General features: G+C 45.8%; 2 protein-coding genes and 1 long non-coding RNA gene across 6 annotated transcripts in view; 2 read left to right on the top strand and 1 right to left on the bottom strand.

Annotated features, from left to right (window-relative positions):
- The window catches only part of SEC24C (SEC24 homolog C, COPII coat complex component), a 39,216-nt gene extending 36,482 nt beyond the window's left edge, over positions 1–2,734 (bottom strand). For 2 of the 4 annotated variants that reach the window (XM_030486130.1, XM_030486133.1), the window contains exon 1: positions 2,643–2,734. The gene's annotated coding sequence lies outside the window, so the exon portion shown is untranslated. Of the gene's footprint in view, positions 1–2,633 lie in introns of all 4 variants that reach the window. The other 2 variants (XM_030486132.1, XM_030486134.1) reach the window with 1 other exon arrangement.
- A 632-nt stretch (positions 2,735–3,366) lies between these two features.
- LOC115608036 lies at positions 3,367–3,682 on the top strand. Its single transcript, XR_003991429.1, has 2 exons — positions 3,367–3,401; positions 3,557–3,682. It is a non-coding gene; the product is annotated as an uncharacterized LOC115608036 (long non-coding RNA).
- Positions 3,683–4,108: 426 nt separating this feature from the next.
- The window catches only part of SYNPO2L (synaptopodin 2 like), a 34,845-nt gene continuing 13,629 nt past the window's right edge, over positions 4,109–25,324 (top strand). Inside the window, exons 1-4 of the mRNA XM_030486129.1 lie at positions 4,109–4,655; positions 4,771–5,099; positions 19,889–20,040; positions 22,774–23,435. Coding sequence (XP_030341989.1) covers positions 4,995–5,099; positions 19,889–20,040; positions 22,774–23,435 — 919 coding nt within the window. The 5' untranslated portion in view covers positions 4,109–4,655; positions 4,771–4,994. The remainder of the gene's footprint in view (positions 4,656–4,770; positions 5,100–19,888; positions 20,041–22,773; positions 23,436–25,324) is intronic.

Below are 25,324 nucleotides of genomic sequence, written 5' to 3'. Positions count from 1 at the left end.
CACAGTACTTCAGGTATTGTCTCATGAGAGCGGAGTAGAGCGGAGGATCACCCTGTCTCCTGGTGGGACAGATTTACATCTCTATCTCTGTAATAAAGGTCTATGAAAATATTTCAAACTCAGTTATGGGCATTGCTTCTGTACAGCAATCCTGGAGAGGCAGAAATTATGGAAAATATGCCATTAACAAAATCACAGTGAAAGATTTCTCTCTTCCTTTGCTACCTGCACATACATGTTGCAACGTGTGAAGTCATCTGACTCATTTCTGTGAACTTTGCACAAGTATAATTGATTAGGCAAAGTTACAAGAATAGCTTAAAGTTAAGAGAAGAGGCGAGAAGGAAGAATGGATGAATAGGAATATACAGAATAAGACTTAAAAACATGTTATAGTACTAAACAAGTTTTCTTCGCATACATTGTAACACTGGCCATCTTTCATTCAAAACTTCTGTACTCTGACTTCCTCTACACAAAAATGCATCACATAAATCCCATCACTCACAAGAAACAAAAAAGCTCAGAATTAGCTTTTCCTAATGAATACTGCCTGGTTTATACTGACTTTAGTGTTTTTTATGCTAACAATGAATCTTGCTGAACATACAGGAACAAGCTCTATCTTCAGAATTCATCACTTGATAAAGCTTTTCAGACCTAAAGAGCAAGAAACATCTACCTCTTCCCTTCTGTGGAGACCTCGCTGCTGATCACTTTCAGTCACTCTTTGTACCTTGCCCTTCCTTTAGCCAACCATCAATTCTTTCTTGGATTTTTGACCCTTCTTCTGATAATAAGTGTTACAGGAAGAAAATATAGTCCTACAGTAGCAGAAGAAAACATTCACAGCAGTACAAGCATCAAACGACTCATTAAAGGAATAATCCTTTAGACATCTGTTCACTGCTATAACTCAGCTTTCAGCCATGAAATTAGAACCTGGAGCAAATGTCACAGTGTATTAACAAGAAATATTCCTTACATCAATGTTCACTTCACAGTCTGTCTATATCAATAAAGAATCCTGAGTGGTACAGCTTCAAGCAGAACAGGGTAGTTCCAGAAGCAAGAACCTTTTCCACACAAAAAGAGAAGGATAGAAATGCTTATGATTCCACACACAGTGTATATACATGATTGAAGGTGAGTCTCCTCTAAAGAGCAAGGCTCTGGAGTTCTAGGTCACATACATTTCTATACACCCAGTAACCAGAACACCTACTCTATGAGAAGGGGGAAGGGGGGCGAGGGGGCCGGCAGAAAGAGGTGAAAGCTCAAGTTTCCTAAACCTACTCAGAACAACTTCATATTAATAAACAGTGAAGACTTTAGGATAAAATCAGCAACAAGTCACCTCCCATTCTAGTGGTGTGAATTTGCACTGCTTGTAAACACCACCACCACAAAGGCATTGCATATTAAGTCTCAGATGGCCACTTTTCTCCCTCTAACATTCCCCCCAACATCTGGTAAAGTTGACTAAGGATCCCTGCAACATAAAAGGATTTAGAAATATTTTTATGGAACTATCACATTAATGGCTAAAAATCAACACTGAATACCAAACTGAAAAAAAAATAAAAATCTGTATTTTAACATGACATTACAAATATTAACTCTGGTGGAAGGTTTCTGATGAAGGTGTAAGTAGCTTACCTGCGTTTCAGCAACCACTTCCATCAGCCACTATGTTTCAACAGAACTTTGACTACAGTGTGACAGCTACCACAGAGGCCTATCTTAGATGGTTTTGCAAAGTGTCTTTGATAAAGACTTAAGACGCCACACTCACATACTTAAAAATACTGAATTACCTCCCGAGAATAAAAAGAAACAAAACTAACCTTCATTCTACTCCAAAGACCATTGCTCGAAAGAGTCAAAGCAAACTCCAACAATATAAACCAAACATCTTTAAAGCACCATCTACATGGAAAGCAATAATCCATCCACTTTTCGCAAGACTACACTTGTATTTTGGTCATGCCATCTCCACTCCCTTCTTTCTTTTTCAAAGCCACAGACAGACAACCACTAAGTTTAACTACCAAACTCGGTCTCCCTGTGGGACGACCACCTTTTGCAAGCCTCGAATGAATGGGAGCTTGGACAGCACAACACAGACACTGGGGTAAGGATTCGCAGATTACAAGAGATTAGGGACGCTGCAGAGGGGGTATCCGCCTCACAGCGCACCCGGGCCGAAAACAAGCGCTCAGCTCTCCAGGCGGGTGCGACGGCCCGACTCATAGTTCCCGCAACTCCCCGCACCATACTGGGACGCCGACGGCTCCCCCCGGGGCACTGGAGGACAAGGCCCCGCCGACAGCCGGCGCCGGCCCCGCAGGCCGGCCGCCGCTGGGCCGAGCCGGGCCGCCGGCGGCGAGGGGCGCCCCCGCCCAGACCCATCACGGAGGAAGACCAGGGCCCCTGCAGAGGCCGGGCGTGGCGCGTAGGCACGGCGGGCCCGACGTGCTACCCGGCTGCGCACTGCCAGGCCTCATCTCCTCGGCGGGGAAGGAAGCGACGGCAGCGCCTCAGGCTCGGGCCCCGGCCGGGCCGCCGCACCAGCCGCCCGCCCCGGGTACCTCTGCGGCCGCCACCAGCAGGCCCGACACCCCCCCTGGAGCCTCACTCACCGCCGCTGCCCGCCTCTCCCGGCGCTGCTGCCGGGCCCGCTTCCGGTTCCCGGCACCGCCGCTCCCCCGCCCGCTGCCTGCCACGTCCGCACTCCCCGCCAACCCCCGGCAGCCGCCGCGCCCCACCCAGCGGGGCCCGGATGCGGCGCAGGCGCCGTGCGCCGCGGCCGCGGGCGTTGACGTCGCTCCGGTGGTGTACGTCGTCGGTGGCGATCCGCGGCTCGTTACGGGGACGCTCGCGGTTGTTCGGAAGCGCCGGGCCCGGCCCGACCTGTGGCGCCCGTGGGAGCAGCCGCCGCTCCGGCAGCGGTCGTTGCCGGGGCGCCCAGGCCGCAGCCGGCCTCGCATTGCCCTCGCTCCCGGGGCAGCGCTGGGACGGGGCTGTTGCGAGGCCGCTCTGGCTGTGGTGGGGCAGATGGCTCAGGTCGATTGCACAGTCCGAGAACCAGCGTTTCCCGCGGGAGCGGCTGAGTCCAGCGCTGAGGGCATGGCTGTGGTGCAGCACAGCCTCAGCCCCTGCTGAGCGTGGTGCCCTTGGCTGCTTGTGCCCTCAGCGGCCTCTGAAAAACACGGCTTGGGAGCACCCGGAGCCAGTTTTGCACCTAAATACAATGTGGTGCAAGAGTTGTTTGCTACCTGGTCATGTTTGTTGGTATGTGCTCAGAAGCACCATGCAGTGGCCCTGGGTGAGTGGTGGAGTAGGCAGCCAAGCAGTGGTGTCACAGCAAAACTGCATCCTTGGAATGTTGCAGTACAAAGGTATCACAGAGAGCTGTAAGGTGTTTATTACTCACTGAGAACTAAGCACATGCAGAATAAGGAGAACTTTGTCCTTGGAATCTAAAGAGAGAATTATGTTGTAAGCCCCATAGCAAAGGGGGAGCATGGATTTTATTTTCCCTTATAATTCCAAGGGATCAAGGTGGCTTGGGATGGCAAGGAGGTCTTGTCTGTCATGGCCCTAAAAGAGAAAATGGTGAAGGAGTTGACGCTGGTGGGACCCACCTGGAGTACTGCATCGAGCTCTGGAGCACTAAGCACAGGAAAGACATGGAACTGTTGGAGCAGGTCCAGAGAAGGCCTGCAAAAATGACCAGAGGGATGAACGCCTCTCCTATGAAGACAGGCCGAGAGAGTTGGGGTTGTTCAGCCTGGAGAAGAGAAGGCTGCAGTGAGACCATACTGAAGCTTTTCAGTACTTAAAGAGGGCTTATAAGAAAGATAGGGACAGGCTTTTTAGTACAGCTTGTAGGGATAGGATGAGAGAAAATGGCTTTAAACTAAAAGAGGTTCAATTTAGACTAGATACATAAGGAAGACATTTTTTACATTAAGGGTGGTAAAACACTGGAACAGGTTGCTCAGAGAGCTGGTAGATGCTCATCCCTGGAAACATTCAAAGCCACGTTGGATGGGGCTCTGAGCAACCTGGTCCAGCTGAAGGTGCCCCTGCCCAGGACCTTTAAAAGTCCCTTCCAACCCAAACCGTTCTATGATTCTGTGACCCAGGTGCAAAGCCATTCTCTTGGCCATGGAGAAGTCCGTGTATGTGGCGCCCTGCAGAGAACTGTCTGAACCCCATCTGTATAGCTAATCCTGGCTGTTCTGGTCCCAGTGTCTAATATTAGGAATGGCTGTAGGGGATGCCAGGGAGCAGCAAGCTGCAAAGGGAGCACATCACGTCTATAATCTGCCTGTGGTTTTCAGGGCAGACACATGGTGCTACTGTGTAGTAACACTAGCTGCATGGAGAAAACAAGTGCAGAGCACATCGCTTGCAAGCTGTTTTTGTTTAGTTTCTTAGGTGCTATCACCTGATCTTGTACGAGTTTGTGCCTGCGTCATGTCCTTGCCTGAAACTCATACTAATGAATCCTGAGAGCTGGATAACTCCAGGATTTGCATTTGGAGTGGGAAGTGGAAATAAAGTTTTTACTGAAATGCTTCCAGCCTTAAGAGTGTCAGCCAAAGCTTTGGAGAGACAGAAGGTGTGCTATTTTCAGCCATGCTCCGGTGAGAGATCAGTCATGTATGCGGAGGGGGGGACATAGAGGGTGAGATTGACACGACACGTGTGTCAGACAACTCTGGCCCCTTACCAGGAGCAGAATCAAATGTCTAATCATAGGCAGAGCAGCAGCTGGTTGTCCAGAAGAGCAGTGAAGGCTGGGCTTGACAGTCTCAACTCTCCTCTTGTGTGTGTGATCTTGAAGGAGAAAGTGTGCACAGGGCCTTTTGGGGGACCGGAGAGTTGTCGTATGAATTTTGAAGATGGGAGTAGAAGATATTGCCTGTTAAGAACTGGAGTCTGTTTTGAAGTTGGGAAGGCAAAATATCCAAAGTGTAGAAATCATGGGAGCTGAAGAAGAAATGCTCATCACTCTGTCTGGAGGTGCCCCCTGGGGCTTCCGGTTGCAAGGGGGTTCAGAGCAGAAACGGCCCCTTCAAGTGTCAAAGGTAGGACCTTGAGATGTGAACTGTGGGAGCAGAGCTGCTCTGCTGAACTCACATAGCCCTTCTGAGTCGGGCATCTTTCACTGCCGTTAAGGAATGCAGGAACTCCTTTCTGTGGCAGCAGATCTTAAAAGGAAAACTTGGGTGGAATAGTCAAGCAGGGTGTGGGGTGGGTCCTGAAATAGATGCTGTTGAGGTAAAGTGTTGGGTGAAGATCTGCTTCTGTGCAGGTCTGTGCAGCTCAGGCACTTTATAACCTGTACAGCTCTCCCCAGTTGTCAGCAGAGATATAAACATAGTGACTGTGCAGGGAAAAAGGCTAAAACGTGGAAGCTTTGGTACTCATGTAAGACATCCAACTAAACAAAAATAATTTAAATAGGAGCAACAAAAGCCATGTTTGCAACTTAACTGTCCCTAACACTTCATTAGTATATTCCAGCTTTCAAAATAGATGGACATTTCTTAGGGTCTCTTCTGTTGGCAAAACTTTCTCAATATTGTCTGAAGTGAATTTTTGATGCTCTAAAGCAGCAAACGTTGGTTCAATTTCAAGAATTAAAGAAAAGCCGTTGATTGGACGGGAAATATAATAAAGAAATAAACATGAACCTTGAGTTGCACTACTTTTGATAAGCAGCTGTTACTGGTCTCTTTTCGTAAAGGCTAGTGAGTAGCTTAAAAATTAGGAAAAGAAGTCCTCTGTTTATTAAGTTCATAACAGCTGCATTAGTCTTTACGCAGCAATACCTTGGGATGTCCCACTGAAAGGTACCCATCAACAGGAATGAAGAAATGCTGTGCTCAGGTCCTTCTGTGTCCTTAAGTAGACTGTGCTTCTGACAGAGAAGTTTAAAATGAAATATTCTGTGTTATTTGGCTCACCCCAGGTCAAGGAGTGTTTGTAACTTCTGCCAAATGATTTGAAATCCCATAGCTTGGCCCTGAGGTGGATGTTTCTTACATAGAGAAAGATTATTTTTCGTCATGAAAACAACTTCTGTGCATACACATAGAGCTTCAGGTGCTGAAAAGAAAGAATCGGTATCATTTAAACAGGTATCTGGCATAAGTGGTTGTTAGGAAAATGGGATTTTCAGTGGCCACATAAGATCTGTAGGGTCTAGGATTATTTTGACTCTTGTTTTTTTCCCCGAATAGATAAGAAACTGGGACTGGAAAGAGAGGAGATACTGAGTATCTTATAAAGGCTTGAACAGGAGTGAGAAGCAGCTATTACCCAGGCTAAGTTGCACCTTAAGGTGAACAGAATATTGCTCAAAGATTAGAAGCACTTCCAGAAAGGTATTAACTAGATGTTGCTCTCACCCAGAACTGGGCGTCATACCTTACGTCTAGCATGTTGCATAAAAAGGTAATTATGGAATATATAATTGATACAAATCCATTTGAAGCTCAAAGTGTACACCATTCTTCAAGCAGGACTTTGATTTTATAATTATGGTTTTGGGCTACTATTGTCCGGAATTTAATGGTGTCCAGGTGACCATCCATGCCCACTGTCTTAAAGGCAACACCATTTAAACAGTCTCCAAAGAAAGGATTTATAGATCCTTACCAGAACCCAGTAAGATCATACCTGAATGTAAACTTCTTAGAAGAGAATAAACCCCCAGGAGTCATGGAATAACTTAATTGTCCTCCTCTTAGTATGTAGGGAGTAGAAGTTTGAATCTCAGGTTTTGTCTCTTTGAGTTGAAAGATCAAGTCTTCATTTTTCCGCAGTTAGGATTGTACTACTGACACCAGCAGGATGAACTGTGGGCCAAAATGCTGCCTGTAAAGCATCTTCCAAAACTCTTAATATCATTGGCACTGTTTGTTTGGATATTTTAGGAGCCAAAGATGGGAATGATCCCATTGCTAAAGAAGCCTGAGCAGTGATTGTGTCTGTATGGTGTAGCATAGGGAAACAGAGCAGTACTGTCTGTTTCTCTGTTGGTTTGTTAGAGCTGGAACTCATATGGATGAGCAATTTGCTCTGGCCTCCATCCAGGAGATGAGTGCCATTGGGCAGCACTGGGAAGTGTGGTCAGATGGAGGTGTCACTGAGAATGAGCCTGCCTAGCAGAGGTAAGGTCAAATAACGACACAATGTTCATTAGTACAGTGAAGAATGTGTTGTGCATGTATGAAAAGAGAGATTAGATAAATGAGAGGGTCTTTAGTAAGCTGATTGCTGTCAAACAAAGGACTCTTGGGGAGAAAGAGAAGTGTTCTTTGTGTAAAAAAAAGTGTAAACTTTGGCTTCGCAAAACATAAATATTAGCACTTTGGTTCTTTCAGCAAAACCTAATTGGACTGAATTGGGAAGGACAGAACAGGAACATGGATTAATCTGGAGAAAATGTGATGAGATACAGGCTTGAATATCCAACAGGTGCCAGGAGATAGTTGAGTGGATACAGTTGGTGTCTCAGGGGATTCCAGTGCTGTCATTTTAGGCAGTTTCAACTTCTAGACTAGAAAAGTCATAGCAGTAACACTAAGGAAAGATGCTTACCTCCTTGGACACCAAGTCATATTGTTTCTATACACCTTTTTGGGTGAAAAAGAGCAATAAAAAGCTAATTTGGGAAATGTATTAAGTATAACAAATGATTTATATATAAATTATATACACTGTAGTTATGTAGAGATGGTGGAATTGCTAGACCAGACTAGGTTAATAGCCACTCCATCTCTTGCTTCCTCTTTCCTTTGTGTTTCCTACACGTGTTTCAGAGGAAGTTATAAACTTCACCAATGCATCTAATTTTTCTAGTAATGCAGTGTGAAGGGAAATTCTTTCACCCCTGCTGATTATCAGCATGCCCTTGAAGTACATAAGAATTGACAGTACTGGTGGTTTATCCTACATATAAACAGATAACTATTTGTGAACAGTTAGTGCTTGTCTGGCTAAATCTTACATGGTTTCCTGATAACGACTTGATAACCTCAAGCAGCCAGGCATTCCAAAGACTAAATGTTGCACAAAGTGGAATTTCCTGTTTGAGCTGATCTTGTATTAAAAATCCATACATAATTCATCTTACATGATCAATCTACTCAGTCACAATCTTCTTGCCTTTCTTCTTTCTGAAGTTTATATTACAATATTTTTATTGCTTCTCTATATGGAGATTATGATAAAATCTATCAGGAAGTGCTGTTCTTGGTAACTTTTTTTTTCCCCTGAAAATTCTTCAGGTCTGCTGTATGCTTTCTTTTTCCTTTTTTTTTGAGACAAGATGGTATTTAAATGAGATGAGAATGTTTTCAGCATTATTCTCAATCCTTTTCAAATACATTGGTGGGCTTCTAATTGGTTGTTCTGTCCTAAGCTGTTCACAATGATGGCTTAAATTGCTGACTTCTTTCAAGTTGCAGCTAACTCAGAATGTACAGTAAGCATATGCATTTAAAACCACCCTTCATAGCACAAAGTATTCAACTGGCTGCAACTAAATAAAGTAGGAGAACATGTTGGAAGTGGGGTGTGAACCCGTTTTTCTACAGACTGAAAGAATGCATAGCTGTAGTTTAAACCATTTGACCATGCAAGGGATCAGTTCTAAATCTCAGTTCAGCCAACACAAAGGGGTAAAAAAGCAGCTGGATCTTCATACGCTGGATCCTGCTGCCACAGGGCTTCTGTGCCATCAACTTCCTGGGGGTTCAGGGACACATTTAGAGCAAGGTGCTAGAATTATATATGTTGTTGGGTCATATATAACAAACTTCATGTTCAAGTAACCTTATGGAGCCAAACCAGCTCTGCCTGCTGCAGGATCAGTGAAACACACATTGCTGCTTCTAGTAGTGCCCAGTGGAGATTAAGGAAAAAGCTCAAATTTAAACAACATAACCAAGACTGAGAAACTGACTAAATGGTTCCAGATCTGTAACTTCAAATGTCTATTCCTTTCATCTTAAACTTGCTTACAATAGCACATACTGTCTATTTTGTTCCACCCAAACAATCATCTGCAGTGTCTGGGTGCTAAAAATGTCTGATGTGTATATGAAGGATACCATACTGAAAGGGGTACCATAACAATGCAGTCGTATAAAAACAGATACTGAAAGAGTGGAGAGTGACACAAAGGAAGCAGCAAAATAAAGTTTATTAGTGTCTGGGAAGCCCTCAGAGAGAAAGAATAGATGATTTTTAATTAGGGTTGTATTAAAATATCAACTCCGTAATGAGTAAGCTGAAAGAACAGCAGACATTGATATGCTCAGCAGGCAGATACACAGCAGGATCAAACATCAACAGAGGACTTGAATAATTCTGCAGAAATTAGGAAGGATTGGAGAAATAGAGAAACAAATAAAGGGGAAAATAAAGAACCCAAAAAGGAAAAGAAAGTATTTTTTTTCTTAGTTACAACAATGTCCTTCTAAGTGAAATCAGTTGAACATTAATATTTGGCTTACTGTGATTCCTAATGAATCTTTTAACTCTTACCTAGTGAAGCAGATAAAGTATAGTGGGATTTTACACTATCCCTTGCCAAAATAAAGCTGATTTAGTGTAGCTCAGTAGCTGCGGTGCACAGGGCAACACATCAAATCTTTGGCCAGAAAGAGTTACCAGGAAAGAAAGAAATCAAATCAAATCAAGCATAAAAACAAGAAACAAAAAAGATCCATAGATGGCAAGATTTTAGAAAGGCTGAGGGAAAAGTACACAGTCCTGACAAGTACAGCATTCCTTGCAAGGAGGAGCTATAAATGATGAAAAGGTTCACCCATTCTTAAAAAAGACTAAGGGAGAACAATACCGTCAGGTTCCTGGAGGCTTTCTTTTCAGTAAGGATATGTGCAGCAAATGCACTTGAAACTAAACAAAATGAAAATTAGCTAGTCTGCGAAAAATCATAAGATAGAACATAAGCATTAAGCCCAAATCAAAGTAGAAACATAACATGGAACTGTATTAGGGAAATTTTCATGAAGATTACCAGCGCGGCTTTAAGGTGGTGGAAGTGTATGCAAACATGCCTTTAGGGATCCTACTGCAAACCAAGAGTGATTCAATGAGAGGGAAACCCATTGTATAGTAAAGTAACTTTGTATAGTTACTTACGATACAAAGCAAGGAAGGCACTCCTACCTGCAGCATAGTGTGGTGCATGAGTGTTAATGATGAAGTAAGTAGAAACTGGAGACTTTCCAGCTGGTACTGGTAGTAGAGGAGAAAGACCTGGGCATATTAGTGTGTCACAAGAGGATAATGAGCCAGCAAAATGATGCGTTTCTGAAAAAAAGGCAAACGTAAACAAATGAACCTCAGGTAGCCGTATCGAACTCAAATAGGAAGGCATTGATGTAACTGTCTAATGTACAAATGGGAATTCACTGGAAATAGCACACCTATGGAGCCAGCCACTTTAAAGAAAAGTGAATGTAAGGCAGAGCAGCTATAGAAAAGGAGGAGAGGACAGAAGGCTTCTTTCACCTAGCAAGAGGTTGAAAAATATGATTGCTTTCTACAAATAGATGTTGGGCAAATACCAGCAGCACTGTTCAAATATAGGACAGCCTTGCCACTGACCAAATGTGCACAAAACTACTTACCAGGGAGGTTCAGCAGCAGCTTTCTAATCTAGGAAGAAATTTTGCAATCAGTTTACAAACTGGAGTAAGCTTTGGCATCTGAAACAACAGGAGATTGGCCCTGATAATCGAAGAGGCTCCTTTCAGTCACCCGTTCTGTACAAATACTCTGCAGCAATGGAGTGAATTCTTAGGGGAAGTTGTGACACTTACTTATTGCTGTTCTTGGTAACCTTTTTTTTTTTTTCCCCCTGAAAATTCTTCAGGTCTGCTGTATGCTTTCTTTTTTCTTTTTTTCATTTTTTTGAGACAAGATGGTATTTGAGATGAGAATGTTTTCAGCATTATTCTCAATCCTCTTCAAAAACATCAGCGGGCTTCTGATTGATTGTTCTGTCCTAAGCTGTTCACAGTGATGGCTTAAATTGCTGACTTTTTTCAAGTTGCAGCTAACTCGATCTACAATGAGCATATGCATTTTAAACCACAAGAATTGTTTTGTTGTTTAATAGCAGTTCATCACAACCTCGTTTTTACCTCTTTCTCACATATCTCTACTTCCTCGTGACAATTAACTGATTATTCTACTGTCTCCTCTGCCAGGTATCCCGCTGTCTGCATGCCATGTCGCTGGTCCCTGTGACCCATGGCCTGGCTGCTCTGTCCCATTCACCTTTGCTCATGTGACATTACTCCTATTGGAGGTGCCAGCTCTAACCCAGATAGGTCTGAGGGCTTCCAGATTTGCAAGCACCTTCTCTTCCCCATTTTCGGTAGGCAGGCTCTTCTTTACCTGTTCTCATAAATGCTTACTGTCAAACATAAAAAAATCTGTCAGCCTAGTCTATAGCAGTCACCAATGCTGGTTTTGGAGGGCTGAATATGTCTGCCTGCACTGTGGAAGGAGTGCCTCAAGCAGTTCTAGGAGTGCTCCCGGACATGTTTTATGGCCTGTCGGCACTTAGGCAGGTGCCATCCCTGGCTGCCAGCAAGGGAGTGCAGGCTGCAGCGCTGGTGGAACTTTCCAAGGAGCAGCTGGGCCCACCAGTCACCACATGTAGGGAGAACGTGGGGGGGCTCCCAAGCTGCTGTTTGGTTGAGAAGCTGCATGCTCTGCACAGCACTGAGACAGCAGTGAGCAAGGTGCAGAGCTTGGAAGGGGAGCTATGCTCTTCCTTCCCAGCAGGGATGGGGGGATAGCACCTCCTGGACAGTGATAAGAAGGTGGCCTGAACAGAAAACCATATTGTCATGGTTGCAAGTCAACATTGCTGATTGTGTCAGCTAACAATCTGGTTCACAATTCCTTGTGCCTCTCCAGGGCTTGGAGCTACCTGCAAGGGAAGTGCGTTTATGCAGTAACTCCCTCACAAAACAAGTACAGCGAGCAGACTGTGTGGATGAACTGAATTGGTGGTTGTGCCATTCCCTCTATTAGAATCTTGATTTATACTTCAAGTTTACTTTTACATAATCTTTAACCATCTGTTAAGCTATTCCTTTGTCACTGCCCAAGCCACTGCCCAGTCGCTCTGTTTTTAGTTCACTTCCTGCCTTCCCTTGAAAGGACCTGAGGCAATCATGCCTATGATTGATTTTGACTCCTGGTCTTTCACACATTACTGTCCTGAATGGTTTCTCCTCTGCTGTGTGACCACAGCTGTGCTGCCCCATGCTTTTTGCTTCCCCAAGTTGTCTAACACCTCTGTTTGAAGGGCAGTGCTAGAAAAGCTTTCCCTCTTCTGCTTGTAGAGGTGAAGAGTCTGGGCAGTTTCATCTTTACATCCTATTTGCCTATTAGCAGGCAGGAATCCTGGAAGCATCTCTTGACAGATGACTATCAGCAGCTGAGGTGAAACTACAACCTACAACCTACATCTATACCTGTTGCATTAAATGTGCCTGGGGCCACTCTCTGGCACTGGTGCCAGCTGCTAGAGAGTGGAACGAAGCCCAGCAATTAACCTCTTATATTCTCCCAAACAAGATGGCCACATGCAAGCTGCCCTGGGCTCAGGGAATGGTCTGTTCTAACTCCTAATCTCTGTCTGGGAGTTGTTCTGGAAAGTATTAGCTGTCCTGAACCAAAGATGTGCCAAGGATGATTTCAACAGTTTGATGCTACAGGCAATTGCGGTCCAGAGCTCAGGTTCATTTGCTGGCATTATTCAACCTTCTACTTGCTAGAACCAATGAATACATCTATGAAGGCTGAGCCTGTTTTTCCCTGTATGTTTATACCTACAAGATGCTGCAGGACACAGGGGTCTCTGTACCAAAGTTCCCCTGGAATCTTTCAGGTGGTGGTGGGCTTGTCTAATCCATACCTGTGGCTGATCCTGTCCTTGCTGCTGCAGAACAATGGTGCTTTATCCTCTTCTATCCTGAGACTGTTGCTGAGAGGTTCTCTTAGGGTTAGTGAGTGCTGTGTTTTGGTACAGCAAGCCAGACTTGCAAATATGATGAATGCTGTGTACAACTATTCTTGCAAACATAAGTTGGGTATTTTTTTGTCTAGGATTGTATCCTCATTGCATCAAAAAAATAGTAGGTGTCTTTTTCTAGTTTGCCATCTCTCAGCATAAGTATTGTGGAGGCATATTATACTTAAGATTGCTGATATTCAACAATTGGTAGCAGCTGAATAAAACCTTACTGTCTTCTGAGTAAGGGTTTTATTCAGAGCTTGCATAGCCTCACTGCTCTTTAGAGCACAGTACCAACATACAGTCTTAAGGTTGAGAATAACTTGTTCTGGAGGACTGAAGCCATGTCTCTGGATGACTCTGCCATGAGTTCAAGGCTCTCTCACTCCTTCTGTCCTAGTTCAGTGCCTGTCCCTGGAAAGAGACATTTTGGTAGCTAAATGAGCGCATGAGTTCTAGTTTCTTTAGAATTTTGATTTTGATCCTAAAATCCTTTAGATTTTGATTGTAAAATCTTTTACGTGAAGGAGTGAAGCTGAGGATGTAGAAATGACCTACATGGGACATGTATAAGCATGTTTCTTCTGAACACTCAATTCCTTTTGTCCTAGCAACTAGATGTGGACACTGGGACTCTTGCTTTTTGACAATCTTATCTGTTCCTTCTGAATCCTTGCTTCATACAAAAACTCCTTGATATCCTGCTGCTTACCGTGTTGAGTGTAAAATGCTTATCAAGTACTTTTAGTATCTATTCTAGTACATGTGGCATTATTTCTGTCTTTGGTATTACACTTCACTTACTTTTCAACTAGTCTCCCATCAAATAACAAAGGGCCATGGAGATAAAGCCTTTTTTTATCTACCTGCAGCCAACTCTGGGTAGATACTCATTCCCAACAACCAGCCCTGTGCTAAACTTTTTGCTTAGGCAAAGGAGGTGGGGTTGTTTTTCTCTTCCCCTCCTTGTATTATGAGGAGAAACTGCTCCTTTTAAGACATTTTGTTTCAACAAAGGGAGAAAACTAACAACCCCTGATTGCTTGCATTTGTTTTTTATGAGCTTGCATCCCCTGATACGAATCAGAATTTGGTTCACCAAAGAAGTTATTGTTTCTCTCCCACACTGCATAGCAGTAGCCCCCTCACCAGTACACTCTAGGTGGTAACGTATCACAATAGTCTTGTATGTACTTCACCAATTGGCCAGCACCAGTATCCTCTGCCACTGCCAAGTTTCATCTCTAAATCCCTTGCCTCAGAAATCACCCAAGTCTGTCCTACCACTCAAGATGCCTTCTTTCACCATCCTCTCTTGCTGTGTTCATCCCAGAAAGTGTGTTTTCTTTCCCTTCTTTCTCTATATAAAGACTCCCTAATTAAGCTTCACTGTTGATGACCAGTTGAAGTAGGTCTGCAGAAACACCAGATTTACTTTACCAAGAGACCAGTCATCCACCTCTTAAGCAAGAATATGGTGTTTGGTCAGGAAGTTATTGGAACTAAATGGAGAAGAGTAATTGTAATGGTTAGTGTAATTATAATATTATATATGACGATATACATTATATATTATTATATAATTATATGTAATTAGAGTAAATATTCTCCTATAAAATAGCTGCCAATAAAAATATGCCATTGCCATAAAGATGTGATGGTATTCACATACTTAATAGACAAGGGATTGAAAAAAGTATCTTACTGGATCTCTGTGTTCAGGAGGGCAGCTGGGACAAAGGAAATTTAAGAGCCAGAACAAAATATTGTTGGAAAACCATCCTGATTTCCAGGCTTCTGTCATTTATGGCTCACAATCTGAGCGCTTTCTCCAAGGTCTCACAAAGAATCATCCAGGTCTCCTGGATCCTGCTCTAGTGCTTTAGCCATAGCAGTATCCTTCCTTGCACCAGTAAAAGTTAGTCCCTGGTCTTGGAGGAAAAATAAACTCGCACTAACCAAAATGTCAATATCGATGTTCAGAAGGAAGAAGAGATGGAGGGTGTTTGTTTCTGGTCATACATCTAGCAACCACTGCATTTGTGGTTTGGCTGAGCAGGAAGTTCTGGGAGGAGCAGACCCAGATGCTTGTTGGCTCCTACCTGAGTTCATCCCCTTTTGGTAATGCTTTATACTACAACAGGGCAGTTCTTGCCTCTCAATGAGAACCCTGGGACAGGACTACATTTCACATAAGGGTGGGAATGAAAGTTAAAACATTGCCAGGTTGCCATGGAGTGTTGGACCCCATGGCATTGTAGCTGCTGAGGGAAGGGGTCAGCTGAGTGCAATCAGAGAATGGAAGGGATACTGGATGGGAATATGAATTGCATTCAATATACGACTTTGGCTGGGCCTGAGTTTCTTAGGTTGCTGCTGGAAAGATTTTAAGAGCATTTTAGGAGATTTAGGGAAAGACTTATAATGTAATTTTTCTTCTTACCTTATAGATTGAACTCTCTTGATGAGAGGAGGTGGGAAGTGCCTTGGGGAGGCAAGGGGTAAGATGGCATAAACCTATTACAGCTTATTCCTGAAAGGCACTGCAAACCACTTCTGATTACCCACAGCATGTTTCCTTTCTTATGAAGAAGTGGTGCTGGCCAGCAGGGAGGGTGGCTGCGAAGTTTCAAGAGAGGTTCCCTGGGCTGTACTCAGGCAAGATGTGAAGCCACTGAGTTACTATCAGGATTGCTCTATTCTTAGCATCACAGCATGTGTTCAGCCCCCACATGCCACTGTTTAAATATAGCCCCTACTGAAGGACAGATGCTGCCAAGTTGCTGCTGACCCCCTCCTCACTTGCATTCTGTTCCTGAATGCTAGGCTGAATTCTCCCGAGATGTGTCCAGTGGTCAGCACGTCCTTTTGTCTCCACAGGGCTGTGCAAGGAAACTCATGCTGCACTGTTAAAGCCTAATCCCAGCCCTGGCCTTTCTGGCCTCTCCTAGCACTGGCTTTCCCTTCAACACCTTTTCTTCTAACTTGTTGCCTTCACCCTTTTCTTTTTTCCCCCCTCAGTTGCTTCTGTCCTTTTCCTCCTGTCTGATTCAATATGATCAATGAGAGGAAGAGGACAAAGAAATGAAAAAACTAAGCACGTGGATGTGCATGTACCCAGGTGCCACAGGCACACAAACCTCTCTGACATGAGCAATTTTGTCATAACAGAAGACCTGCTGAGAGGGCAGCGAGATGGACAATCTTCTGCATAAATGTGTTTCATTACTTTATATTTCCAGTTTTCCACTGGTTTATATTTCCAGTAGCATAAATCAGTAATGCATTGATATTGGGATTCTCTAAACTAAACAGATATACTAAACAGAGCTGAAATCTAAACAGGACATTCCTCCCATGTGAGCCACGGTATGCCAAGGGGGAGCATGTCCACTGGGGCTCAGAGTAGAAAGCGTAACAGGCAGTTAGTTACAAGAGCCTCAGAGAATCTGTGGGGTTCCCCCTGCGAAAAGGGGAGATCAGTCTTCACAGTATGTGCTAGAAGGTTGGACAATGCAATCCCCCAGGGCCAGGTCTGGGGCTAGTCTTGACCACTTGCTAGAGTTCCTCAGTACTGCCTTTCACTTGCACAGGAACGCTTTCCAGGGATCTGCTACAGGAAGCAGAGAGGATTTGTCTTTGAAATGCTGCTTTTCCCATCCTTTCCTAGCTGCTGGGAGACACCTTCCAACGCGTGTGCAGCCTAAGCAGAAGCTCTGTTTTAGTGATGCTTCATGTGCCTCACTGGATGCCCAGAAGAGGGCATCTTTTGGACATGGGGAGCAAGTGGCTGAGCCTGAGGGCAGCCTGACCTTCAGGGTGGGCAGCTGCCCTGGCCTGGGGCCTCAAAGGCTCAGTGCTGCCCTCCCTGTGAGTGAGAAGTGCAGGCTATGGGTTGTCATTAAAGGTCTCCACAGCTCCGCGCTGGCAGTCATAAAAAAAGGCAGGCTTGTGCTAGTCTCTGTCCATAGGCTCTCCAGCCTTCAGCACACTGCACCCTGCTGTCGCGGTTGTGGATTAAATCCTATCCTTTCTGTATGACTGCTTTCTTCTTTTTCTCCCTCCACAGTCCTCTTCTGCCTTTAACCCCTTGCCTTTCCTCCCTGGCATACACAGTGGGGTAGGGGTTCGTCATTAACATGAACCTGTGAATAGTTTGTTCCCTCTGCCCTGGGAAGCAGATTCATAAACTTCCAGGGATGGGTTTATAAAACTGTGAGAGACTGCCACCCAGGAGCATTTACATGCTATTTTCAGACTCTGTAGGTCTCTTCCTGTGCTGGTAGAGACCTGGTCCTGTTTTCCCAAAGAGGAATGGAGACAGGGAGAAATCCCCTCCTGGATTACAGAGCTAGTTTGCAGGCTTCTGCAACAGCACTGGAGTAACAATAGTTGCTTTAGTGCATGGATCTTCAGCCACCGTGGTAAAATATGAGCACAGACCAAGCCAGAGCCAGCATCTTTACCAACCACAAAAGAAATGCATTGCCTGCTCACATTCCTCAGCCCACGTGGGGCACCTTGCATCCCACCAGCCTAGTGTGATCTAAAGGTGCCTGAAGCAGCTGCAGGCAGTATTGTGAGCACAGCCTTACCCCTCCCTGCCCGGGAATTCCAAACATTTGCCAGCAAAGTCCTACAGTACTATAGGACCAGAGGATTGCAGGAAGCTTACCGGCTCTACTCTTGGTAGTCACAAGCCTACAGCCAGTCGGTTTCAGTAAGCATGAAGGAGAACAATGGGATGTGAAGAATGCTCTGAGCACCTGCTGACAGCCTTTAATCCCCAGTCCCCTTGCTCCATAATTGGGAGAGATAGCCAGCAGGTGTGTTCTCATCCAGGGCTAAGCACCAAGCACTTGGCCATGGAGCAGCAGTTGGCTTTTTGGGAAATACCAGAAGGAGACCCTCCTTCTAACCTCTCCTCAGTTCCTAACTCTGCATTAGCTGCGCTGTTGGTAGGCAGCAGTGGAAAATGTGTCTGCTATCTCTTCAGTTAACAGCTGCACCTTGAGGGAGTATCAGGAAGCAGCATTTATACTGTAACAGCAGAAAAGTGGTTCTTCAGTAGTTCATTGCAGACCCACACATTCTCATTCCATGCTTATATTAACAAGTAGGGAGATAAAGGACTAAAATGACAGAGGCTGATGGATGTGGCAGCTGGGATGAGCCAGTCCCTATTTTGGGTCTGGCTAGAGAGGCTACAAAGTGATAAAGTGCCAGTGAACACAAACAACTTGGAGCATAGCCCTCCTCTTTCCATCTTCTTCCCCAACACCTCTCAGTCCTGCTGACAGGCTACCTGGGAGGAGTGCTGCTCTTGCCTGCTCAACATGAGCCAGCAGGGCTGAGCCTGGGCATGTGCATACCCCATGCATGCAGAGGGCCCGGACCCGGGCCCTGAGACCAGCCAGCCATGCCATGGGACCTCCTCAGGGCTCTGGCTCTCTCCCTTCCTGCTCTCCTCCTGCCCCTGCAAGAACAATGACAGGACAGCAATCCTTTCACATCCACTTCTCCATCCTGGGACTTCCATGGGAGTGCAGGCAAAGTAGCTTATGTGATTTTATAGCCGAGTCTGGTTGCTGGAGTACAAGACTACAAGATACAGGCTAAGGTGCCCTGCTGTATATTACATCTCTGCAGGCGTCTGACACAGTTTGTTCACTGCACCCTCTGTTAAACAGCTCTACACAAATTTGTCTCTCACTCAACTGCAAGATCTGAAGAAATACTCTAGAAGCATCTACAAATCCAGCATATTGCTACCTTTGGCACGATTTGCCCTGATCCAGTGTTTTTTCCTGGCTGTTCTTTTATGTGCAGAATGAACATACGAGACATAAAAGGACAGCTTGGCATTATGGGTGCAAAGCTGTCCTACAAGACTATCCCATTGCTTGCCTATATGAGAGAGGTCTGTCGTTTTGGGCTGAGTGGGCATTCGATTTGCTTGCTTGCTTGCTTGTCCTAGCAGAAAGGCTAGGCTGAGTTACGGCTTTCAGTAAGAAGTTTAACTGATGGATGATGGAACAAAAGGGAGAGGAAACGCTTGGTGAAAGATGGCCATGAGTGGCCAGATCTAGGAACTAGCCTGGAACTAGTGACCCAGACTCCAGTGTCAGATATAGCAATGCATATCCTGCACAGCTCCTGTTAAGGCTAAAGATTTACTCCAAGTTTACGCTGTGTAACAGGACACCATACAGCCTGATGCAGATGTCCAGAAATATACTGGCCAAATACATTAGAGAAGGAATGCTTCACAGCAGGAAGTGCCTTAGAATCACCACCTTTCCCTGATGTCAGCATCCCTGAGGATGGTTACCTGCAGGGGCTCTGCATGAGTGTCAGGAATCATACCAAGGAAGCACAGTAAGGGTATACAGAAGGACACACAGCGATACACAGGGATAGTTTGGAAAGAGTTCCTGTTCCCTCTCTGAAACACAGACTCCCCAAGCACCTTAGGAGATAGGGAACAAGAGGAGAAGAGCACATACACGTTCTTGTCGTTCAATGCAGTCTTTCATCTGCACTGAAGGTCATGAATTGGGTTGGTGATCAGGTCAGGCCTATCCTTAGCAGACTGACTCTTGGAATTAACAGGAATACAGAGACCAAAAGGCATTGACAGGGCTTACCCATAAGGACTGGTCCCTGGCAGCACGGTAGTCTTAGGCCTTATTTTATTCTGACAGGGACAGAGCAATAGAAGGGCCAGCAGGAGACAAACAACTGAACTAAATAGCTGCAGTTCTTCCCTTCATCCCTATCCTCTCTCTTCTGCTTTTCCAGATCCGAAAGAGAAGCAAAGCGTGCCGTGGAGGCCTGTGGGAAAATGATGTGCTAGTATCTATCAATGGGAAGTCATGTGCTGGCCTCTCCCATGCTGCTGCCATGCAGATCATCGATTCCTCCAATGGCATGCTCAACATCTGCGTGAAAAGGTAATCTGCTCCCAGGCACCAGTGCTGTGACAGTGCAGGCAGCAGGGCAGCTTCAACCAGTGTGGCAGCTACACACACCTAGCAGAAAGAAGGCAGGCAGGAAGCCTTTTGTCTCTCCATACTGCAGGGTGTACTAGGAGGACTTCCTCATGGCTAACACGTGGCCATCCAGAAGCTTTGCACTGTCTCAGTGGTGCTCTCCAGAGTGCCTGGCCCTGGGGCTGAACTGACCCTGGACCTTCCTGACCCTCAGGCTGGAAGGAAATGTTTGCAGTGTGAGGGCTGTGCTGCAAAGAATGAGCAATTTAGGCTCCAAGCAAGCAGATGCCATAGAGCAGATCATCTCAGCAGTTAACAGAGACTCCAGTTCATTCTGGGTAAATAACTGTTCTGTAGAAATGGATTTGTCTACACATTGGGTAATTGAGCCAAGACAAGATTACCTGAGTATTTGCTACAGCAGGCCATTGTAGTCCAATAGAGTGTGAACCGACTCCCACAAAGATAAGAAGTGTGTAGCTGAGTCCCTTTTTACAAAATGGGTTCCAAACAAAGAAGAAATGTCTCTGGCAGTCTCTAGTCCAGCAGAATACTGAAGACCAGGCCCAAATTTAAGCACAAAGAGGTCCCAGTAGTGTCCCTGGTTCTACCTGTGCTAAGCTAATCCAGTGCTTCAGTGCATGCAGGGTGAGGCTCAAGTTGTAAATGAATCATTTACATGATGAAGGCAGCAAAGCTGTGTGAGGTCCCAGCTTGTCCACAGTACTGCCAAAACAGAAGTCACCCTCAAGAAATAAGGCCCCGGTGAAAGGGGCTGGGAGATGTGGTTTCCTGCAGCCTTGAAAAGATACAGCACTGTGAGCCATGCTGGTTGCTGACATCTGTAAAGCGGGGTCAAAGGTGGGCAGTGCTCAAAGAAGCAAAGCCTAAGCATGAAGGACCTTCCGCTTGGCTTTAGGGAAAGCAACAGTGCCTTCTGATGTACTCGCCCTATACTGTAGCTGTGATTAAGCGCAATGAGGGAGCCCTGTACAAGGTGTTCAGGTCCTGGTCCCTTGCCAAGGTCTTATCTCATCCCATTGGAGCCTGTCTGCAGTCAACAGGTGCCTGGGCAAATTCCAACGGGCCAAAATCAGCACACTTTGAATTAGCAAAGTGACAAAGGCAGGCTCCTCTGAGCCGTCTCTGAGCCAGCATCAGATGGTTTGGAAATAACGTAACAAGTTGGCTTCATCTTGGCGTAGTGGAGAACTTATCAAATAAATACTGCTCTATTCCCACTCCATATTTGTGTTCCCAAAGAAAACACCAATCAGTCCCATTCAGAAAGGAGAGGTGGCTGGGTTACTCTGGAGTATGCAAGGTTGTATGTGTATTTCTGTCAGTGCTGGATATATTTGAAGAGAACGAGAGAGAAAGGGAAGGAGGGAGAGAGATTGTCACTTAACAGTGCGGAACAAGAGAAACTGGCTTACAAGCAGTTATCCACTGGAGTATTTAAAGAAGGACTGCTCTGTTTTGCTTGGGGAGCTTTGAGTTTGCTCCGCAGTGAGAGTTCATAATAGCAAATTTTATTAAATAAACTGTCAGAAATTGTCCCACCCTTAGTTTTCACAAAAAGGTTTGAATTTGACATAAGTATAAATTTTTCACAGTTTAGTATTGGGATCCAAGTTATAAGTCCCACAGCCTCACAGAGGCAATGCTGTCTGCCTGGCTTCCTGGCAAATACTTAAGGCTTCTTTGTAACTCTAACAAGCCCTCGTCACTCTGGCAAGGGAAGGAAGAAGTTCCCTGCTCCATCTGTGTGGTCTGGAGTCAAACTGCCATTAAAATCCAGAGTCACTTTTGAGGAAACGGAGGACGGAGCTGGCTCTTTTCCCATCAGCGTAGGCAGTTCTTCCTCCCTTCTGTCAGCAATGACTGCCCCTACTCTAGTCATCCTTCCAGCTGACTTACAGGCTAGAAGCTGATATATCTAAGCCAAAGGCAAATGCCACCATGGATTGGGCTGGCTGGCATGACTGCAGTACAGTAGTCAAAACCCAGGCACTGGTAGCTAGCTTGCAAAGCAGTCTCACGGCATTTGCCTCAGCCTTTTCCTCATGTCCCACTTGCCTACCACAGGATAGTAGATTCCTACCCCTCAAAAACCACGTGGGCCTTTTCTCCTAAGTATTTGCTATTTACTTCTACATAGAGGTCAGAGCAAACAGCGCCGACTTCTTTGTTTGGAGCCCATTCTGAGCTAAAGCCAGGGATGCTGGGATCCTCAGGGCTGACACAGCTCCATGGTGCAGTCCCAGCTGCAGGAGCAGCTGGAGTGCAGTGTGGCGGCTGAGGCACCATCCACCATGGTAAACGGCAGGCTGTAGGGCTATGTCCCGCTGACTTGGAGAGTGTTTGCTATACAGGAAGTCACCTCTCCAGGAGAAATGCCTGGGGAGCTAATTAAGCTGGCTCAGGGCATTCTTTATGCTCTCAGGGCATTCTGATTTTCAAGTGTTTAACACCTGGTTTTCAAAGAGTCATGAAGCAGAAAATCAGGATGAGAGCATGTAGCTGATGTCAGAGATGAGTCTGCCCTTGGTGTGTGCACTTCAGGTGTCAGTACCACCTGAAAGACACCTGAAACACTGGCTCAGTCCTTACCCCTCTCTCACACGTGGGGGTTTCCTTCCAGCTCAGCCTCACCAAACAGACCTCACTCACTGCTTGTCCTTCTCCCCACAGGATAGTTGGTGGGGACCAAACCGGTCCACGGCTCCTGCGCTCCCCTTCTCAAGGGCAGCGAGTGCTCTCCCCACAATCCCCACTCAGCCCCCCAGCGCAGATACTCAGTCCTGAACCGGCAGGAGCCCCCACCGCCACTCAGCCCTCACAACCACGGAGGTCACAGAGGCACCCAGAGAGCCTCACTTCCCCGCCAGATAGTGAGGCTTACTATGGGGAGACAGACAGCGATGCTGACAACATAGCCCAGGAGAAGCACCGCCGGGCTCGCAAGAAGAGCCCGCGCTCGCCACCCGACAGCACCACCAGCAAGCCGGATGCACCTCAGGATGAGGTGTCCCTGTCTGAACAGAGTGGCTACGAGAGCATGCCAGAGCCTGCTCCACTGCGGGGAGCTGAGGTGGTCAGCTCCAGCGGGGTGGCCAAGAGGGAGATTACCTGCTCGCCTGGCAGCCGCACAGGCACTCCGTTTTCAGAGAGTGAGGGACAGTTGCAGCCACCATCGACAGAAGGACGGGAGCCTTCTCCAGAGGCAATGCTCCTGCCCCATGCCACCAAGGCTATCCAAGCGGAACGCCATCTCATCCCCATGGTGGGGCCAGTGGAGCACCCGGTTGATGAAGACCTAACCACCACATACATGGAGAAAGCCAAGCAGGCCAGTAAGTCCTCTGCACCCCGCCACTCACCCATGCCCTCTTCCTACACTGGATCTCCTTCCAGAAGCCTCATTGTTGCAAATGTCAAGTGGGTTAGCTTCTCTAGCTTGGGAAGAAGCAGACTCAAGTCAAACCTGCAGGATCTGGGGCTTCCTATCACAGCTTTGGCCCTGGGTTCTACCTCACCCAAGGTGTCCCAAGAAACACATGAGAGAAAGGGTCTGGGATCTGGGAGTCGCTTGTAGAAGCTGCAGCCACACAACCAGCTGCGCTCTAGCACCATCCTTGGAAGTGTTCAAAAACCATGTAGACAAAGCCCCTGGTGACATGGTTTAGTGGTGGACTTGGCAGTCCTGCAGTAACAGTTAGACTTGATGAGCTTTAAAGTCTTTTCCAACCTAGTTGGTTCTATGATTCTATGATTCTAGTCAAGACCTTTCCAGGTGGAATGAAGTAGTGAAAAATGTGGTGTAGTACGTGGGTGATGGACCTGAAGCGACCTTCTATCTTTTGTGGTTTCTGCTACACATGGAGTATTTCAAACCCAAACATGAAGGCAGAACAAGATGTTACCTGATTTCATAGTTGTGGTCTATCCAATAATATTAAAAACAGGGTAATCAAAAACTTGTTTTCATATGAGTACCTCAGTGTGCAGTGTGATTGACTAATTTACACTTCTCTGAGCTTAGAAATAAAGCAGGTTTTAAAAAAGTGACTTAGCTGGGGTACAGAATGTGGAATGGAGGCATAGAAAAGCTACTAGTCTGAATCAGAAATAAAGCACACAAATTCTAAATTCTGATTCTCTGCTTCAAATGTTAGATATTTTTCTCTAGGCCAGATAATATTGCAAGGCAATTGTTAAGCCTTTCTTTTCTTTTCTTTTCTCCTTGGGCTAAACATTCCTTTATCTATTCTGCCTAAGGGATCCTACAGAGGTAATTTTCAAATCCAGACTGCTTCCTAGACAGTGCTTGTCAGGCAGGGCACTGTCTTACTGCTCTGCCCTTATGTTGAGAGGACAGACTTGGTTGGGTCCCTTTTGTCTGGCCCCGCTAGGCAGTACACTGACCTGGTGCCTTGTACTATTTCTTCCTGGTCTTTAGCATTCACTTTCCTTAGAACAGCAAAGAAAGTAGCAATTTAAACCTCTCTGAGGATGAAGCTATTTTTTCCCCCTTTGAATAATGTACAAGCATGAGGTGAATGTTGAGAAAGGCATGTTCAGCTGCTCCCTGCCACCTGATAGTCCTAGCAGTGGATAAGCAATTGCTTCACATCAAGACTTATTTCCATAGACAGCGTCAGTACAGAAGGCTCAGAGGCAAGCCATGTATTTAACGCAGAGCATTTCTGATGGCAAAATAATATCCCATGGCAGAAGGTGATGCAACTCTAATGCCAGCTAGAGGTAGGGTTCCCAGAAGCACTGCAGACTGAGGTAATATTTTATTCTCCTATTACTCCTCCATTGCTTACCCGCCTTCTGGTTTATGGCTATGGGTGTCCTTATGTAAGAGTTACTCTGTCATGGATGGCAACTCACATGGCCAGCTTGGCCTTTTCTCAGGTTAAGAATCTTGGCAGTAAACATGAAGGCAAAACTCTATGTCCTGATCATGTTGGAGCACAGCAGCCATTAAACCAAAAGTCATGGTCAACAGCCAGTAACTCTGTGGAGGAAGGAAGCAAGGAAGGAAGAGGTATGAAGGGTGTTCATTATGTGGTGAACAGAGCTAAGGATCACCTATACCTGGAATAACCACAAGAGGATGTGGGACTGCTGAGCTGCACTGGCTCATGGGGAGGCTGCGGGCAAAGGAGCTATCGGCATGAGAGGCACATGGTACAGCATCTCTGGCCGGAAAGATGTAGCCTTGGCAAGGATG

Source organism: Strigops habroptila, chromosome 5, assembly GCF_004027225.2.
Source record: "Strigops habroptila isolate Jane chromosome 5, bStrHab1.2.pri, whole genome shotgun sequence".
Taxonomy (NCBI): domain Eukaryota; kingdom Metazoa; phylum Chordata; class Aves; order Psittaciformes; family Psittacidae; genus Strigops; species Strigops habroptila.
The sequence above is the reverse complement of the archived record's forward strand: the minus strand, read 5'-3'. Positions and strand labels throughout refer to the sequence as shown.